This window comes from Phyllobates terribilis, unplaced genomic scaffold (assembly GCF_046119375.1).
Source record: "Phyllobates terribilis strain yellow unplaced genomic scaffold, ASM4611937v1 Scaffold_1__5_contigs__length_1240528914, whole genome shotgun sequence".
Classification (NCBI taxonomy): Eukaryota; Metazoa; Chordata; class Amphibia; order Anura; family Dendrobatidae; genus Phyllobates; species Phyllobates terribilis.
Window position 1 is genome coordinate 1,049,036,206 of NW_027362761.1, and position 21,357 is coordinate 1,049,057,562.

A 21,357-nucleotide genomic window follows, 5' to 3' on the forward strand; every position below is an offset into this window, starting at 1 on the left:
TTACTTGCTTGCAGGCTGCCCGGACTTCCACTTCTAGCCAGTACCCTAGTCCCGGTTTGCCTAATCACCGCCAGTAAAGATAAGAGGAAACCGCCATTAAGTTGTGGACTGATTATTGCTGCACCATCAAACCCTGCACTACAACGCCCAGCATAACCCATAACATCTACACTGCCCTGGACCTAAGCTCTACCTGTGGAGAGCCACACAATCCCTGCTGCAGTAACATCACCTCCAGAGGACCTGCTCCGCAGCGGCGGCTCCCCTAGCCGCATACCACAGGTGGCGTCACGAACTTTATACAATCACTATAAATCCCCTATCAATAACCCCCGTTTTATTGACCGCCCTGGGTCACGGACCGGGTCACCGCCACTGTGACATCTCCCCTAACAACGACCGGCCCGCCACCGAGTACCCCACGGCCCAGGGGGCGCGTCACACCCATCCATACACTATCTCACGATACATAAGAGAACTAAAGCAGAAAAGTGAGTATCAAACGTGTACGCTAAACTGTGTCAAGCAAAAATACAGGAGGACAAGTCCCAGGGCAACAAGATAGAAATATGGGGTGGCTAAAGTCTAGGACATTGTTAATTAAAACCCTCCGTCACATACAATATCGGTTCTAACGAGTTCACATACAATGTGACTGTCAGGCGCAGGCTAGAAAAATACCTATAATATCTAATGTTTGCAATTTCAGTGCTCTAAAAGTGATCAGTGACCTTCATAGGGATGTAATAAAAGACTACACATAATCAGGTGCAAAAAAAAACCATTTACTTAACATAAAACTAATAACTCTGAAATACAAACATTTCAAAACTCCCGCCAAATAAAAGATGTGCCTGTCAGGCCTATTGTATGTGACGGAGGGTTTTAAGGTTAGATACTTGTATTTGTAGACAATGAGCCCTTGTGGTCAGGGTCATCTCTCCTCCTGCACCAGTCATTGACTTGTACTGTTTAAGATTATTGTACTTGTTTTTTGCTATGTATACTCCTTGGAATAAATGGCGCTATAATAATAAATAATAATAATTTGACAGCTCCTTTCATTTCTGCAATAGGGCACACTGAAACCACAGTAGGATTCTGAGAACACCCCTTTAATCCTAAACTTCTAGAAGGAATTACAAAGGATCAGCACAAGACAACTGTAATAAAAGATGCTCCAGAGTTGCTATTTCCAGTATTTACTTAGACAGACATGTCTGGGGAGGTGACCGGTCCTCTCTGGGTAGTTTTCATTTTTAGGTCACGTCTGAATCTATTGTACATTTTTTCCAGGTCTGAGTTTCACATTTTCTCATTATTCTATGGCCGTGTAAGCGATGAAAAAGACTCTTTGTAGCATTTATGACTAGTGAGTATACATTTCCTGGGCAGTTTTGGTCATTATGTCAGAATAACTGTTTTGATTATAATCTTTATTCCTCACTATTCCTCTTCCTATGGGAAAAAAATAAATTTGGTGTCAGTCTGTTCTCGTCTCATCTCAGTTTGCGGTCTCCAGCCTGCTAGGCTTCTACTTTCTTGCTATCTTCCTGTCACTTTCCTCTGATCACCGGCTGTAGTCATGAATGCAGTGACACAAATCATCTGTGCTTCCTCCAGCAGTCTCAGCATTATTGACAGTGTCAGACACAACACCTATGTTGGGTGATGCTTGTGTGTTTGACTGTTTCCAAAGTTCCTATTTTATGACATATTTACCATTTGCTGACAGAGTCCGGGGGATATTACGACAGACAGCGGGACTTTCCAGGGTGCTTAGGTAAAAAAACAATCACTTTCTGCTCAAAATTCTATATTTGTTTTCCGGTTCCATAAACTTTCCACTTCTACAGTATATTATTAGAGCTTAGTGCAGTACTTAACTTAAGGGGGTTGTCACATGAACAAAGTTCATTTAAATCAATAGATCTCAGAATAATAATAAGTTCCACAATTGGATGTGTTTAAAAAAATGTTCCTGTGCTGAGATAATCTTATAAATGTGCCCCTGCTGTGTACTGTGTAATGGTTGTGTCTGACCGTACAGGAACATGGTCTGATCATACCACAGCTCCTGGGCAGGGGAGGACGCGAAAGAGATTATACAGACGTTACAGCAGGGGATCACAAATAATTATTCCTTTCTTTCTGGTAAAACATTTCTTAAAAACAGGCCAGGAAATGTTTTACTCACAAAAAGAATCACTTGTGATCCCCTGCTGTAACGTCTGTATAATCTCTTTTCTTCCTCCCCTGCCCAGGAGCTGTGATATGATCAGACCAAGTTCCTGCACGGTCAGACATGGCCATTACACAGTACACAGCAGGGGCACATTTATAAGATTATCTCAGCACAGGTACATTTTTTTAAAACACATCCAATTGTGGAAATTGTTATTATTCCAAGATGTATTGATTAAAATCAACTTTAAAATTAACTTTATTCTTGGGAAAACCCCTTTAAGTAGCAAAGGGCAAAAATGTAGGAAATAACTAGTAATACTATGCTAACTATACAACATTGTGGGAAACTTTTAAGGCAGTTCTAGAAGGTGCAACGTGCATCACAGACACTATTGTTATCATAAAATGTGTTGATACCATCAGAATACAAGGACAAAAAGATATAAATAGTATCTAGTGGCCACAATCCATCCAGAACTATGTTTAAGTACAGTCAAGCCTGCAGTATGCACTTTATAGACGTATGATCCAGCAATGGTGCAAATGGCAAAGGGCATCGTAAAGCAATGGCCGCATGCCTTTCTTTAATAATAGCATTGTTATATGCTCATGACCAGATAATAAAACTCTAAGGAGCATACCACAGTCTCAGAGTGACATTCATTCCTTAGATCTTGGATTGTAACATAAGAATTGTTGGTCTGTAAATCCCAGAATATGCTCCAAAAATGCAGCATAAATAGGTGCCTCTGTCACTACAAATAGCTACAGTGTCACTATATACAGTTATATGAAAAAGTGTGGGCACTTAAGCTTAATGTTTTATAAAAATTGGTGTTTTTGCAACAGCTATTTCAGTTTGATATATGTAATAACTGTTGGACACAGTAATGTTTCTGCCTTGAAATGAGGTTTATTGTACTAACAGAAAATGTGCAATCTGCATTCAAACAAAATTTGACAGGTGCATAAGTATGGGCACCCTTATCATTTTCTTGTTTTAAATACTCCTACCTACTTTTTACTGAGTTACTAAAGCACTTTTTTTTGTTTTGTAACCTCATTGAGCTTTCAACTTCATAGCCAGGTGTATGCAATCATGAGAAAAGCTACTTAAAGTGGCCACTTGCAAGTTGTTCTCCTGTTTGAATCTCCTCTGAAGAGTGGCATCATGGGCTCCTCAAAACAACTGTCAAATGATCTGAAAACAAAGATTATTCAATATAGTTGTTCAGGGGAAGGATACAAAAAGATGTCTCAGAGATTTAACCTATCAGCTTACACTGTGAGGAACATAGCAAGGAAATGGAAGAACACAGGGACAGTTCTTGTTAAGGCCAGAAGTGGCAGGCCAAGAAAAACATCAGAAAGGCAGAGAAGAAGAATGGTGAGATCAGTCAAGGACAATCCTCAGACCACCTCCAGAGAGCTGCAGCATCAACTTGCTGCAGATGGTGTCACTGTGCATCGGTCAACTATACAACGCACTTTGCACAAGGAGAAGCTGTATGGGAGAGTGATGCGAAAGAAGCCGTTTCTGCAAGCACGCCACAAACAGAGTCGGCTGAGGTATGCAAAAGCACATTTGGAGAAGGCAATTTCTTTTTGGAAGAAGGTCCTGTGGACTGATGAAACCAAGATTGAGTTGTTTGGTCATACAAAAAGGCGTTATGCATGGCGGCAAAAAAACACAGCATTCCAAGAAAAACACTTGCTACCCACAGTAAAATTTGGTGGAGGTTCTATCATGCTTTGGGGCTGTGTGGCCAATGCCGGCACCGGGAAACTTGTTAAAGTTGAGGGATGCATGGATTCCACTCAGTATCAGCAGATTCTTGACAATAATGTTCAAGAATCAGTGACAAAGTTGAAGTTACGCAGGGGATGGATCTTTCAGCAAGACAATGATCCAAAACACCGCTCCAAATCTACTCAGGAATTCATGCAGAGGAACAATTACAATGTTCTGGAATGGCCATCCCAGTCCCCAGACCTGAATATCATTGAAGATCTGTGGGATCATTTGAAGAGGCTGTCCATGCTCGGCTTCCATCAAACTTAACTGAACTGGAATTGTTTTGTAAAGAGGAATGGTCAAAAATACCTTCATCCAGGATCCAGGAACTCATTAGAAGCTACAGGAAGCGACTAGAGGCTGTTAATTTGCAAAAGGAGGATCTACTAAATATTAATGTCACTTTTCTGGTGAGGTGCCCATACTTATGCACCTGTCAAATTTTGTTTGAATGCAGATTGCACATTTTCTGTTAGTACAATAAACCTCATTTCAAGGCAGAAACATTACTGTGTCCAACACCAATTTTTATAAAACATTAAGCTTAAGATTAATAGGGGTGCCCAAACTTTTTCATATAACTGTATAGCCTTCTATGCAGTTGGATTACTGACGCTATGACCACATCGGCCTGAAACACATAATGGTCATGGTTCTTTGTCTTATGGCTTATGTATTTTTTTAATATAAGTTTATTCATTTTAATTTTTATTTCATATATCAATAGTACACATGAAAATAAGCAACCTTGTAATATATCTTATTAAAGAAATCCACTTTTTTCTCTGCCAAAATTGAACAGTTGTTATCCAATTACTCAATTCAAAGCTAAAATCTGTATTCAGTGAAGACTGACTTTCCCAATACTGAGATAGGAGAGGATAGTTGATACTGATAATATTCTATCTAGATAGGAGGGGAGGAACTGTACCTCTAGCTCCCTTCTAAACAGAATTTTTTCATAGCAACTGCCATCTCCTATCTCGGTAAGGTAATAATCTGTCTTCACTGAATACGGATTTTACCTGAGAATTTTGATAATGAGGACTATTGATTTATGAAAAATAAATTAAAACGATGGTTACTCTTTAAATAAACAGCTATGGATTTTACTACATACAGGTGAAGGCACCTCTACAATAAAGGCTGTGCTCACACTACTGCAGTGGCATCTGTTGCAAGGGAATCTGCCAGCAGGTTTTCACACCCCAAACTATTTATATGCACATGTAGCTCTTTCAAAGATAAGTCCACCGATATCTTTACATCGCCAGTCCATTCCTCCATTACTGAGAAATCAGCGTTTGAATTGTTCTGAAAATGAAGCTGTAGGTCTGAAGCCTCTGTCACTCCAGCTCTATTCCCTGCCAAGTGATGCCTCCTCCTGCTTAATTTACAGCCTCTATGCTGTGTGACTTCAGGCAAAGGAGCAGTTATTCAAGCAGGAAGAGGCGGTGCTGGGTGGAGAATAGAATTGGAGTGACATAAGTGTTGTAGATATACGGGTAGTGCTCAAGAAGGCTTCCATGTATTCAAAGTACTTGGCACTTCAAAAGAAAATGTGCTCAACTTTTTATTTTATTGTAGGCAATCCAGAAAATTATATATAACGTTTTGGTCCCAAAACCTGGACCTTAATCAGATATGGATGGCTGTGTGCAAGCTAAATAGATAGGCGCAGGAGGAATGAATGCAACCCTAATAGCTATATACAAAGCCTTGCATACAGAATACTCCTGAAGATGAAGCTTAAGAAAACCTCTTTGAGTTAATCTTTAAGTTGTCTCCCGAGATCTTAAAAAACTGCTTCTAGATGGCACCAGAAGCCGGGTAAGTGCAGCTGTGCTACCCTGTTTGTGCAACTCCCATAGAAATCAATTAGAGTTACAGAAGCAGTGGTGTTTGTGCAACTCCTACGGTGTGGAAACCATGTAGCTCGCCGTGCTACATTATATCTGTAATGTTTATCAATTTCTTTAGGATTTACCCTACTAATATTTTGCAGCTGCGTTCGGTTGTTTTTGCAACCCTCTCCTCTGGTGGTCGGCACCTAGAAGCAGTTACTCCCATTTCAGCTAAGGAAGGGAGAAATGGGAATAACCATTTCATGGTTGAATAATTAAATGAACTTTACTCTATTACAATACCTGCTTACAACTTTTCAAAGGTAATGAGAAATGCACTTAATGGAGGGAGCTACACTTTTATTTACATAGCTTAAGTAAAGACGAAACATCGAATACCTAATTTATGGTGATACCTACTATTCCTGCATACTTGACACATTACTTTGGCATTAATATTATCATACAAGTCTAATAATACTACGTATAGGATTCTTGAATACCTGAATTTGAAGTAGAAAGTGGTCATTGGTTTTCCGGTTCAGAGCGGCTGCTGTCGTTATTGCTCCCTGCTGGTTAATCTGAAAAGTATTATCCTCGTTTCCACTCAGAATGGTGAAGGTAAATGGAGGGCCGTTGTGAGACGAATCCTTGTCAGTCACCACCAAGTGCAGAACGCTAAACCCAATTGGCTTATTTTCCTGTAGAGATATATTTTAGACGATTATGATACTGTCACAGCTAGATGTGTTTGTCTACAAGTTGACACAAGTTTCTGGCTTTAGTTTACAGTTTTACCGGTCAGGAAAGCAGCAGCCTGGAGAATGGATCCTCATAGAGCCAACGAGACTGTACGAGGAGCATAAAAACTGACAAGAACAGGAAAATTACACAAGACACTTTGTATCTGCAACCTGAATTGAATGTACTCATAGATAAATGAGCTTGTTACAGTTTCAGGAAGGATAACAGCGGCTTCAAAGCGTGAATGAAGACAGAACGGTAAAAATCCATTTTGCCGCTCGTTCTTCTATACATGAAATCCTATATTAATGACACTTGAAGATTTTCTTAGACACCATTCTGGAAAACTATTAGACTAATTTAACTTTTCCGAGAACACAACTTGTGTGAAGCAAAATTAAAGGCAGAACTTTGCTTAGCCATTGGCACTTTCAGCCTAATAAGGAAGACGAGTATAGACAGCCCAAAGCAAAGCCTCGGGTTCCTGACCACTCGAGAATTAGAATACAAAAACACTGTGGGCGAATATAAAGAGAGCAGCATGCAGGAAGATGTATCTGCTGCCAAAATAATCCTCTAAAGATGGAAGTCTCTTCTCAAGGAAATACTCTGGAGGTGGTGGCTGAGGGTCTCAGGAGGAGGGCAGCATTTGCATACTAAACATATTCATACAGTCTATCTAACAAGGCTCTGAAAAAAAGTGAACCGAAAAATAGTCTGCCTTCAAATCCCAGAGAACTGAATGGACACCGAAGGTTTACAATAAGGAGGTCACGGAAAGTACAGGCCACCTACAGAATAACCATGAATGAATGGGAAAATGTGTATTACAACAAATCGACATGTAGATTGCATTTATCATACAGAGCAACCTCTGTAGAATCATTCAACATGACATTCATCATAGCATTATATTCATCGCCAATAGAATGAGAGTCTTCTGCTATTTATTTTACTACGACAATGAAAGATGTAACCTTGCCCAAGACACACGCATATATCTGGAAGTAACCTACATTGATAAAGGAAGGCTGATGGCATTAGATGATATGCTAGTCCCCACGATCTAATCATGCACCATAGAGGGACATTGCAGCTGCTATGGACCAGTGGACAAGGGAGTAGCCCAAGAGGTTTCCGTAACTTTCTGTACAAGCAGTGCCTCTCTATTCATAGTCTCCCTTTCTATAACACTATTAACTAAGGGCCATGTCACCTCTATGTGTGCTAAAACTCATTCCTATTGAAAGGAATGGTGAATGTAGAAATAAATGAATAAATTTAACAAGAAATCTAGTTGTCCTCATTGTTTTTAGTCTACAGCCATTGCTGTATGATCCTGAAACAGTCAGTCAGACTTGTAGAAATAGTGCATAGAAACAAAGAGGTTAATCTCTTCGATCAGTTCCAGTTTTGGGCTGCCTGAAGCCCCATCTCTTTAGTAAAGGGGTGGAACTTAATGATTTTTGTTCTACTGCAGACAAGACATAGCAAGGATGTTTCTGCTACAGTCGATTGTCTTACCACCAGACACAGGACACTGAGGAGAAGGGGTGGATGGCAGACAGAGCTGAGCGTCTGAGACACAGAGAAGATTTTTTTATAAAGTACTGTGCAAAAGTTTTAGTTAGGTGTGGAAAAAAGCTGCAAAGTAATAATGCTTTCAAAAATAGTGTTAAATATATTTTTTAAATGAATAAAAAAAATCGAAATCAATGTTTCTTATAACCGCCCTTTACCTTCAAAACAACAACAAAGCATCAATTCTTCTAGGTACACTTGCACACAGTTTTTGAAAGATCTCATCAGTTCTAAACATCTTGGAAAACTAACCACAGATCTTCTGTGGATGTAGGCATGTGCAAATCCTACTGTCTCTTCATGTAATCCTAGATAGACTCGATGTTGAAATCAAAGCTCAGTTGGTACCAAATCATCACTACCAGGGCTCCTTGTTCCTCTTTACACTGAGGATCGTTCTTAATGACATTGGCTTTATGTTTGGGGTTGTTTTTATGCTTCAGAATAAATTTAGAGCTGAAAAGACACCTCCCTAATGGTATTGTATGATGGATAAGTATCTGCCTGTATTTCTCAGTACTGAAGACAAATTATTCTTGACCAAGTCCCCAACTCCATTTGTTAAAATGCAACTTCAAACTTGCAAATAACCTCCACCATGTTTTGCTGTTGTCTGGGAACACTCATTATTGGGCACCTCTCCAGCCATTTGGCAAACAAATTGCCTTTCTATTACAGCCAATTATTTTAAATGTTAAATAAGTTCAGAGCTTTTGCTGCCATTTTTCTACACCTAAGTTTTCATGCATAGTTGAGTCGTTTCACCTTGTTTCCATGTCGAAAGTATGGCTTTTTGGCTGCAAATTTTCTAAGCAATACATGGGTGTACTGGGTTCCACTGGTTACTGCAAATTCTGACTTAATGCCAATGCTGTACATCTTTTGATTTCGAAGGGAAGAAATCATGTGGTGTCTTATCTGTTGGACTTCGCAAGTTTTCTTGGCTGCTCAATGCATCTACAGTCCTCAAGGTTGCTCTATTTTTGGTGCTTCATCAAAAGAGGTGGAACAGCATATCTTGCAATAGCAGTCTGCCAAGTCTTGCTGATGCAGTATAACTATCTTCAAAAAGATGTAATCACGGCACTCCTGTCGCAGGTGCCCTCGTAGGATCCTATACCATAAATAAAGTAGAGAAAAAACTTGGCACTCAAATATATTCTAGATGCAAATTCATTGTGTGCAAGCTATCCAAAATGGAGACGTTTTGGTCAACACATGAACTCCTTCAGGAACGCGGATTGCAGTGTTGAGGAACAAAGACAAACGCTATAGGATAGCAGGCGCTACCTACCGCCGAGGCACCCACTGCTATCCTTTAGCGTTTGTCTTCTCTGCTACTCATCACTGCAATCCGCATTACTGATGAAGGTCATGTGTTAAAAGAAACGTCTACATTTTGGATGGCTTGTACCCAATAAATTTGCATCTAGAACATATTTGAGTGCCAAGTGTTCTCCACTGTATAACTATCATGAGTCTTGTTTCTGTGCTCAGTCTTTTAATGTTGTATGATCCGTGACAAGAAACTATCTTCTCCAACCTCACCTGTGTAGCAAAATTTGGTTGTTCCTCACCCAGTTTTAAGCTTCTCACAAACAGTTTCTCTTTTAATTCAGGACTGTTTCAAACCACATATGAAAATGATGATCATTATCATCTGCTTGGTACAATTTGTTAATCATACACCTGACTATATTGAAGGCAAAAGGTGGTCACAGCAGATATTGATTTAATTTAGATTTCTCTTTTGTTCGCTCTCTTTAGTTAATTGACAAACTATTAACATTTCGAAATTTGAAACCATTCTTACTTTGCAGCATTTTTTCACACCTGCCTAAAACTTTCACAATTCTGTAGGTTTTTCAGTTTTATTTGTAATCTATGTCAAAACAGGATTAAGGAAAAAATGGAAATTAAGACAGGAATTTTTGCGTTGATTTTTTTGTATGTGCATTGTCTGCGTTTTGTGCGTTCCTTTTAAAGGTTAACAGCTTTGTAGAAGATTTCATGATCAGACAGCTAGAAAAATAACATAATCTGACACTTACCTGAATAATAATGCTGTAATTCTCTCTGGAGAACACAGGAGGGTTGTCATTGACGTCAGACACGTCAATGTTAACTCTTGTGGTGTTCATTCTAGGTGGATTGCCATTATCTTCTGCTTTAATAGTTAAAGTGTAACCAGATATCTGTACAAACATCAATATAAAGTATAGTATAAATCATTATGAAAATATTATATAAGGATACAGAAGAGGGTACTTGTTAAAGTGGGAAGAAATTAATTAAATTAATGCTGGTGGAGTAACAATGCTTTAGTGGAAGACACTTGGGAGAAAAAGAATGCGACAAGACTTACCTTCTCTCTATCCAAAAGTTTATTCACTTTAACTTCCCCTCTTACAGGATCAATGATGAAGGTATTCCCCAGATTGCCATCTGTAATTGCGTAGCGGATGTGGCTGTTCAAAGGTCCATCGGCATCGTCTGCAATAACCTAGATAAAAGCACATTCTCATTTGGAGCAGACTCTGGTAGTGAACATTTTTTAAATAATTCTTCCTCATGTCCCAGTTTTAACTTATTAGATGATCTCCCTGCAGATTTATTTCAATACATTCCGTGTTACCTTCATAAACTCAACCAACTGAACAGAAAAAGTGCCCGAAGGAACAAAATACAATGTAACATCCTGCACTATTGTTCTCGAACAGTGATGTGATACATCCTTCCATGAAATCTTGCCAGATAAACTAGAGGTTGAAATATAAATCCTGAGGCTATAATTATTATAATATAGTGATGATAATTTTCATGGTGCAAAAATATGTGTTTAATTACAGCATCTCAACCCCACCTTACAATATTTGTCTGTGAAACTGACAATAACGGTTGATAAATATCACACTTCTCTCAGCGCTATTGTTTGAAATTACTGTAACGACATATGTGCCCGCATTCTTCCACCAAAAACCTCAACACAACTATCTCATCTCCAGGGCTTCTTCCTTCCTGAGCCCCAGCTTGTAGGTCGGCTTCACACGTGCTACATTAGTATGAAAGTCTTGTTTTCACAAAACATACCTAATAATACCTAAAATTTAAAGTAGATAAATGTAAGGTTATGCAATAAAATGTATAATTACATACTAAATGGTAAAATATTGGGTAAATTTGACGCTGAAAAAAACTTTGCGGTATGGGTGGATGGCAAACTCAACTTTAGTGACCAGTGCCAGGCAGCTGCTGCCAAGGCAAACAAAATCATGGGATGCATTAAAACAGGCATAAATGCTCATGACAAGAACAGTTTTGCCCCTATACAAGTTTTAAGCGCGGCCACCCTTAGAATACTCTGTACAGTTCTGGTCTCCGGTGTATAAGAAAGACATAGCAGAACTAGAGAGGGTGCAGAGAAGAGCGACCAAGGTTATTAAGGGAATGGGCAAACTGCAATACCAAGACAGGTTATCAAACTTGGGGTTATTCAGCTTGGAAAAACGAAGGCTTAGGGGCGATCTTATTATAATGCACAAATATTTGAGGGGACAACACAAAGCTCGTTCAAATAATCTTTTTACACCCAGTCCAGCAACAATGACATGGGGGCATCATCTACATCTAGAGTTAAGAAGGTTTAATCATAATCACAGACGGTGATTCTTTACAGTAAGAGCAGTGAGAATAAGGCACTCTCAGCTACATGTAGTGTAATAATTGATTCACTACAAAAGTACAAAGAGACCTGGATGCTCTTTTTTAAAAAATATAATATTATAGGTTATAGGTACTAGATTCTGTGATGAGATGTTGATCCAATGAACTAGTCTGATAGCGGTATGTGGAATCAGGAAGGAATTTTCCTCTAATATGGAGCAATTAGCATCTGCCTCATGAGGTTTTTGCCTTCCTGTGGATCAACATGTTAAGTTATAGAATAACTCTATGGACTTATGTCTACCTTCAACTTTAAAAACTATCAAATTAATAATACTGTATATAAATCTTTTGAGAAAATACTTGGTGTGACTAAATGTGAATTTTAACTTTTTCTAACTGGTGTCTCAACCTGATGTGAAAATAATTATGTACGGTTTGACATTAGTACAAGTCATAGGCGTGATCATTAATAAAAAAAAAAAGCTGGGATATGAAATAAATGAGGCACCAACTAATAATTAGAAAGTGACAGCAATGTCATTTAATATTAATCTATGGAGAACCATGTCAAAAAGGTGGTCAAAAGATGATGTGTGAGATGCATGTTAAAACGGCCCTTTCTGTTCATTTTACATCTCACATACAAAGCAAGTTCTTTATGAGGACAACATTGAATTAGGAAGGGGCTATTGTAATTGGAAGAAAACACATATAATATATATATATATATATATATATATATATATATATATATATATATATATATATATATATATATATATATATATATATATATATAGATAGATATAATATAGATATACAGTTGTGCTCAAAAGTTTACATACCCCGGCAGAATTTTTCCTTTCTTGGCCTTGTTTCAGAGAATATGAATGATAACGAAAAAAAAATTTTTCTCCACTCATGGTTATTGGTTGGGTGAAGCCATTTATTGTCAAACTACTGTGTTTTCTCTTTTTAAATCTTAATGACAACCAAAAACATCCAAATGACCCTGATCAAAAGTTCACATACCCCATTTCTTAATACCGTGTATTGCCCCCTCTAACATCAATGACAGCTTGAAGTCTTTTGTGGTAGTTGTGGATGAGGTTCTTTATTTTATCAGATGGTAAAGCTGCCCATTCTTCTTGGCAAAAAGCCTCCAGTTCCTGTAAATTCCTGGGCTGTCTAGCATGAACTGCACGCTTGAGATCTCCCGAGAGTGGCTCAATGATATTGAGGTCAGGAGACTGAGATGGCCACTCCAGAACCTTCACTTTGTTCTGCTGTAGCCAATGACAGGTCGACTTGGCCTTGTGTTTTGGATCGTTGTCATGTTGGAACGTCCAAGTAAGTCCCATGAGCAGCTTCCGGGCTGATGACTGCTAATTTGCCTCCAGTATTTCCTGATGACGAGCTGCTTTCATCTTTCCTTCAACTTTTACCAAGTTTCCTGTGCCTTTGTAGCTCACACATCCCCAAAACATCAGCGATCCACCTCAGTGCTTTACTGTAGGAATGGTGTTCCTTTCATCATACGTCTTGTTGAGCTCTCTCCAAATGTAACGTTTATAGTTTGGGCCAAAAAGTTCAATTTTGGTCTCATTACTCCAAATTACCTTGCTCCAGGAGTTTTGAGGCATGTCTCTGTGCTGTTTGGCGTATTGTAGGCGAGATACTTTCTGGCATTTGCGCAGTAATGGATTTCTGACAACTCGACCATGCAGCCCATTTTTCTTCAAGTACCTCCTTATTGTGCATCTTGAAACAGCCACAAAGCTAGTTTACAGAGAGTCCTGAATTTCAACTGATGTTATTTGTGGGTTTTTCTTTGCATCCCAAACAATCTTCCTGGCAGTTGTGGCCAAAATTTTTGTTGGTCTACCTGACTGTGGTTTGGTTTTTACAGAGCCCTTGATTTTCCATTTGTTATTCACAGTTTGAACGCTGCTGACTGTCATTATCAATTCCTTGGATATTTTTTTGTATCCCATTCCTGTGTTATACATTTCAACTACCTTTTCCCATAGATCCATTGACAATTCTTTTGCTTCCCCATGACTCACAATCCAAAAACGTCAGTGGCTGGATTAACGATGCAAGAGTCTGTCTGGATCCCAGAAACTCACTCAGCTTTTATGCACACACACTGATTACAAGCAAACAGGTCACAGGTGAGGATGTTACCTTTAGTAGCCATTCAAACCCATTTGTGTCAAATTCTGTGCATGTTATTAGGCCAAAATCACCAGGGTATGTGAACTTTTGATCAGGGTCATTTGGATGTTTTTGGTTGTGATTAAGATTTAAAAAGAGAAAACACAGTAGTCTGACAATAAATGGCTTCACCCAACCAATAACCATGAGTGGAGAAAAAGTTTTTTCGTTATCATTCATATTCTCTGAAACAAGGCCAAGAAAGAAAAAATTCTGCCGGGGTACTTTTGAGCACAACTGTATGTATATATATTGGTCTATTGTGTACTATAGGACATAGCTGAACTAGAGCAAGTGCAGAGAAGAGTGACCAAGGGAAAGGGCGAACTGCAATACCAAGCCAGATTATCAAACTTGGGGTTATTCAGATTGGAAAAACGAAGGCTTAGGGGCGATCTTATTATAATGCGCAAATATTTGAGGGGACATTACAAAGCTCTTTCAAATAATCTTTTTACACCCTGTCCAGCAACAATGACATGGGGGCATCATCTACATCTAGAGTTAAGAAGGTTTAATCATAATCACAGACGGTGATTCTTTACTGTAAGAGCAGTGAAACTATGGCACTCTCTGCTACATGTAGTGTAATAATTGATTCACTACAAAAGTACAAGGAGGCCTTGTATATAAAAAAATGTACATATATGTATATATATATATATATATACACACACATATATATATATGTATATATATATTTATACACACATACACATATATACAGTGCATTGTGAAAGTATTTGGCCCCCTTTAACTTTTCTACCTTTTGCCACATTTCTGGCTTCAAACATAAAGATATAAAATTCTATTTTTTTTAGGAAGAATCAACAACAAGTGGGACACAATCGTGAAGTGGAACGAAATTTATTGGATATTTTAAACTTTTTTAACAAATTAAAAACTGAAAAGTGGGGCGTGCAATACTATTCGGCCCCTTTACTTTCAGTGCAGCAAACTCCCTCCAGAAGTTCAGTGAGGATCTCTGAATGATCCAATGTTGTCCTAAATGACTGCTCTGTGATAGTCTCAGGGTTCTGTTTCAAGTGCAGAAAGCATCATGAAGACCAAGGAACACACCAGGCAGGTCCGAGATACTGTTGTGGCGAAGTTTAAAGCCGGATTTGGATACAAAAAGATTTCTCATCTCAAGGAGCACTGTGCAAGCGATCATATTGAAATGGAAGGAGTATCAGACCACTGCAAATCTACCAAGACCCGGCCGTCCCTCTAAACTTTCATCTCGAACAAGGAGAAGACTGTTCAGAGATGCAGCAAAAAGGCCCATGATCACTCTGGATGAACTGCAGAGATCTACAGCTGAGGTGGGAGAGTCTGTCCATAGGACATCAATCAGTTGTACACTGCACAAATCTGGCCTTTATGGAAGAGTGGCAAGAAGAAAGCCATTTCTCAAAGATATCCATAAAAAGTCTTGTTTGAAGTTTGCCACAAGCCACCTGGGAGACACACCAAACATGTGGAATAAGGTGCTCTGGTCAGATGAAACCAAAATCGAACTTCTTGCCCACAATGCAAAACGATATGTTTGGCGTAAAAGCAACACAGCTCATCACCCTCAAAACACCATCCCCACTGTCAAACATGGTGGTGGCAGCATCATGGTTTGGGCCTGCTTTTCTTCAGCAGGGACAGGGAAGATGGTTAAAATTGATGGGAAGATGGATGGAGCCAAATACAGGACCATTCTGGAAGAAAACGTGTTGGAGTCTGCAAAAGACCTGAGACTCGGACGGAGATTTATCTTCCAACAAGACAATGATCCCAAACATAAAGCAAAATCTACAATGCAATGGTTCAAGAATAAACGTATCCAGGTGTTAGAATGGCCAAGTCAAAGTCCAGACCTGAATCCAATCGAGAATCTGTGGAAAGAGCTGAAAACTGCTGTTCACAAACGCCCTCCATCCAACCTCAATGAGCTCGAGCTGTTTTGCAAGGAAGAATGGGCAAGAATTTCCGCCTCTCGATGTGCAAAACTGATAGAGACAAACCCCAAGCGACTTGCAGCTGTAATCGCAGCAAAAGGTGGCGCTACAAAGTATTAACTCAAGGGGGCCGAATAATATTGCACACCCCACTTTTCAGTTTTTAATTTGTTAAAAAAGTTTAAAAATATCCAATAAATTTCGTTCCACTTAACAATTGTGTCCCACTTGTTGATTCTTCCCCAAAATTTAGAATTTTATATCTTTATGTTTGAAGCCAGAAATGTGGCAAAAGGTATGAAAAGTTCAAGGGGGTCAAATACTTTCACAATGCACTGTATATGTATATACACTGCTCAAAAAAATAAAGGGAACACTTAAACAACACAATGTAACTTCTAATCAATAACACTTCTGTGAAATCTACCTGTCCAGTTATGAAGCAACACTGATTGTGAATCAATTTCTCCTGCTGTTGTGCAAATGGAACAGACAACTGGTAGAAATGATAGGCAATTAGCAAGATACCCCCTATAAAGGAGTGGTTCTGCAGGTGGTGACCACAGGCCATTTCTCTGTTCTCATCCTTTTTGGCTGTTGTTTTGGTCACTTTTTCATTTTGCCATTGCTCTCACCCCTTGAGGTACAGTAGCATGAGGCGGTGTCTACAGTACAACCCACAGAAGTTGCTCAGATAGTGCAGTTCATCCAGGATGGCACATCAGTGCGAGCTGTGGCAAGAAGGGTAGCTGTGTCTGTCAGCACAGTGTCCAGAGCATGGAGCAGATACCAGGAGATGTGGAGGGAGCCATAGGAGGGCAACAACCCAGCAGCAGGACCGCTATCTCCTCCTTTGTGCAAGATGGAACAGGAGGAGCACTCCAGAGCCCTGCAAAATGACCTCCAGCAGGCCACAAATGTGCATATGTCTGCATAAACGGTTAGAAACCGACTCCATGAGTGTGGTAGGAGGGCCCGAACTCCGCAGATGGGGGTTGTGCTCACAGCCCAACACCGTGCAGGACGCTTGGCATTTGCCACAGAACACCAGGATTGGCAAAGTCGCCACTGGCGCTATGTGCTCTTCACAGATGAAAGCAGGTTCACACTGAGCACATGTGACAGACGTGACAGAGTCTGGAGATGCCATGGAGAGCGATCTGCTGCCTGCAACATCCTTCAGCATGACCGGTTTGGCAGTGGGTCAGTAGTGGTGTGGGGTGGCATTTCTTTGGAGGGCCGCACAGCCACCCATGTGCTCGCCAGAGGTAGCCTGACTGCCATTAGGTACTGAGATGAGATCATCAGACCCCTTGTGAGACCATATGCTGGTGCGGTTGGCCCTGGGTTCCTCCTAATGCAGGACAATGCCAGACCTCATGTGGCTGGAGTGTGTCAGCAGTTCCTGCAAGATGAAGGTATTGAAGCTATGGACTTGCCAGCCTGTTCCCCAGATCTGAATCTGATTGAGCATATCTGGGACATCATGTCTCGCTCCATCCACCAACCACAGACTGTCCAGGAGTTGGCGGATGCTTTAGTCCAGGTCTGGGAGGAGATCCCACAGGAGACCATCCGCAACCTCATCAGGAGCATGCCCAGGCGTTGTAGGGAGGTCATACAGGCACGTGGAGGCCACACACAATACTGAGCCTCATTTTGACTTGTTTTAAGGACATTATATCAAAGTTGGATCAGCCTGTAGTGTGTTTTTCCACTTTAATTTTGGGGGTGACTCCAAATCCAGGCCTTAATTGGTTAATGAATTTGATTTCCATTGATGATTTTTGTGTGATTTTGTTGTCAGCACATTCAACTTTGTACAGAACAAAGTATTCAATGAGAATATTTCATTCATTCAGATATGTTAGGATATGTTATTTGAGTGTTCCCTTTATTCTTTTGAGCAGTGTATATATATATATAGAGAGAGAGAGAGAGAGAGAGAGAGAGAGAGAGAGAGAGAGAGAGAGAGAGAGAGAGAGAGAGAGAGCTATATATATTTATATTATTTTTCTTCCAATATTGCACTTAAAGACAGTTCTCTGTCATTAATAGACCTGTCACCCCTGTCACACCTTCAAAAACGTGTTAATATTTGTACACGTTAGAGTGAGTTAAAATTAGATAAAAAATATATATACATGGATATATACACTTGACAAAGGATCAATTGCACATAGCTGAATAAAAAGCTGTTTATTTTTCTGCATTTGAACCACTTGCAGGGCTGCCAATATGTTATGGCCCTTTTACTACATGAGGGGTCCTGGTTACAACTGATGAGCATCCAACAATCTCTACAATTGATTAGTAGTGTTGAGCGAGTATGTTCTATCCGAGGATGCTCGGGCCGAGCTCCGAGTATTTATAGCTGCTCGGTGATGTGTTTGAATCGCTTCCGTGTGAATGGTTTGCAACTGTTTGACAGCTTTATTACATGGGAGGAATGTGTAAGAAATAGACATTCCTCACATGTATTAAAACGGTCAAACAGTCGCAAATCATGCACACGGAAGCGATTCAAACATATCACCGAGCAGCTATAAGGCTATGTGCCCACGATGCAGAAATGAAGCAGAAAATTTCTGCAGCATTTCTGCATCTCCCTGGCAGAAAAAACGCATGCAGATTGTGCATGCGTTTTTCCTGCAGAATACATGCGGAATACATGCGTATCCACATGCGTTTCCGCATGCAGATTGACAAGCGCTTTCCAGGCGATTGCATCACTTGGAAAGTGCTTGACAACTAGGTCACACTGTATAAATCCATGCAAACAGCATGGATTTATATAGTGTGACCGTAAAAATAAAAAAATAAAGCTATACTCACCCCCGATGTCCCGGCGTGTGCTGCAACGCTGCTTCCTCGCTGGCTGCCGGCATATCGCAAGACAGAGCGGTGAAGGGCCTGCGGTCACATGACTGTGACGCCACCGAAGGTCCTTCAGCGCTGCCGGCATGCAGAGAGAGCCTTCGGAAAGGTGAGTATAAACTTTATTTTTTATTTTATTCTTTTTTTACAGGTACAATAGTACCCAGGTCTGGATGAGAGTCTACTCTCCTCCAGAACTGGGTACCATCCGCACATAGAGACGCATAAAATCCGCTTGTACAAATGTACAGATGCGGATTCTATGCGTCTCAATGCAAGTCAATGGCGGCCATTCCGCTGCGCTTCCGCAAAATTAATGAACATGCTGTGGATTTTTGTACGCAGCATAAACGCTGCGGAAAAATCCGCAGCATGTGCATAGAACATGCGGAATCCCCTTGGGGACCATGGGGGGCGGATTACCTAGCGTTTCACAAGCGTTTACGCTGCAGAAATTCCGTAGCATAAACGCTTGAAAAACGCTACGTGGGCACGCAGCCTTAATACTCGGAGCTCAGCCCGAGCATACTCGGCGAAAGGGTTAACAGAACATACTCGCTCAACACTTTTGATTAGTATTGCTTTTTTAATTTATATATTTATTATGAGCGGATCTTTTCAAATTCGAATTCTCCAACTTTGCTGAATTTACCCCAAATTTGCCATGAATTGTAATATTGCACAGCCTTTAATTGCCTGGAAAAGTTTGTATAACAATTGAAGGTCTCATAGGACTATTAGTTGGCTGGTCACGGTGAAATGATTGGGCTCAGATGACTGTGTAAATGTGTATGGGCACGTTTAGTCAAAGAAGTAAAACAACAAATTATAAGACGTAAATTACCATCAAGACGGACTGTCCAGACACAGCATCTTCACCAACCACAGCCGTGTATGAGCTCTGGCTGAAAACTGGCGAGTTGTCATTTATATCCGTAATGTTAATGCTGACAGTGGCAACATCACTAAGTGGCGGCGTACCACCATCCGTGGCCTCCACCGTCAGATAATACTCTGCTGATGCTTCATGGTCCAGACTTTCAATTATAAAGAGAATGCCTAGTAAAGAAAAAAAAAGAAAAAATACATAGAATTAGCACATTACGGTAAGTCCATGGGTTCATTACAAATCAACATTTGTATGGTCAGCACTAGTGAACTTGCCAAGCAAAGATATCATCTTACATGAGGCACAATTTATTTTTACCACTCTACCTGCCTGAGCATAACATAAGGAGTCAAATAACCAAAATGTATGGGTGGATCATGGTCATCTTCTAATACTAGCCCAAAATTGGGATTTCTAACCAACACTATTAGTTGTTAAGGCATTATTTTTTTAATGTAGGAGCTTAATGATGTCTATATAAGAAAATGAAAGGATCACAACATTTTTACAAATCTTTTTGTGAAATATTAAAAGGGGTTGTCCACCTTTGGAGCCAATATATTTTTTGCTACTTAAATTCATATATTTTTGGCTAAAAAAAAAAATGTGCAATTGGATTTCATTTAAAATGTTGCACCATTTGTCTGCTACAGCCCGTCTACTGCACAATTTACCGCTGGCTTCAGAATGAGTTAGGTGAGAATCAGTCAGTGACAATCCAATAAGAGAATCTGTAATTTCATTTTTTTTGTTTACTTCCCAAAGCAGATTTATGACCACAAACCACATCAAAGGTGAAGGCGGTGGGGGTGGGAAGCATGTAAACAACAGTGAAAAAGAGTGCAAAACTTTTAATGAAACCAAATGGCAAAAATAGTTTTTAGCAGTGGTCCAAAAATCATATAACATTTGGTCTTTACATTAGGGAAATAGAGAGAGAGTCCAACATCACCGGTTGCAAAAGTGAAAAAAATAACCCATTTATTTACTTATTTAGAATATAAGCCAGAACCACAAACTCAATTTGCAGACACTGTGTTTTCGGGGTACTGCCCCTCGTCAGTGCAAAGTGTGAGTTCTGGTTTGGCTGGTTGAGAGGCGTCAGACCGGTATCTAAGGGGTAACATTTCTCCTTGCAGAGAGCGAGAGGGGCAGTACCCCGAAACTGAGTTTCTGGTTCTGGCTTATATCCTAAGTCATGTGATAAGGCTCGTTAAAGGGTCGCTATTGACTTTTAGGATTGCTACTTCCTGTAGGTGGCACTAGAGTTCTGGTCCTCTTCCTCTCTGAAGAGACAGTTTGCATAAAGTGAAAAGCTAACACATTTGTTTTTCTACACTTAGTTCTTCTCACTGTTGCACATATAAGGATGGCCCCTGGATGAAGCAGCTTGTGGCCAAACGCGCGTTGGGTGTAGTGGGACATCACCTCCACCTTGGCATGGTCACCATATTGAAACTATGAGCTTATACCACTGATTTGTTTATTATCTAATATCATTGTGATTTTTTGGCATCTAATGGAGGTCTGATTACTTTATTGTAGTCACTTTTGCCTATACATCTTTTGACCACCTACTAGGCCAACCTATATTATCTATCATTATTG

At 39.9% G+C, this 21,357-nt stretch overlaps 1 protein-coding gene across 7 annotated transcripts in view; it reads right to left on the minus strand.

Moving 5' to 3' along the window:
- FAT1 (FAT atypical cadherin 1) overlaps positions 1 to 21,357 on the minus strand; it is a 296,807-nt gene that overhangs the window by 43,262 nt on the left and 232,188 nt on the right. For all 7 annotated transcript variants that reach the window (XR_012248471.1, XM_073645370.1, XM_073645374.1 and 4 more), the window contains 4 exons: positions 19,705 to 19,919; positions 10,517 to 10,654; positions 10,203 to 10,346; positions 6,330 to 6,527 (listed from right to left, as the gene is read on the minus strand). Coding sequence is in view for 6 of the 7 variants with exons in the window: in XM_073645370.1 (XP_073501471.1) it covers positions 6,330 to 6,527; positions 10,203 to 10,346; positions 10,517 to 10,654; positions 19,705 to 19,919 (695 nt within the window). In the remaining variant the exon portion in view is untranslated. The remainder of the gene's footprint in view (positions 1 to 6,329; positions 6,528 to 10,202; positions 10,347 to 10,516; positions 10,655 to 19,704; positions 19,920 to 21,357) is intronic.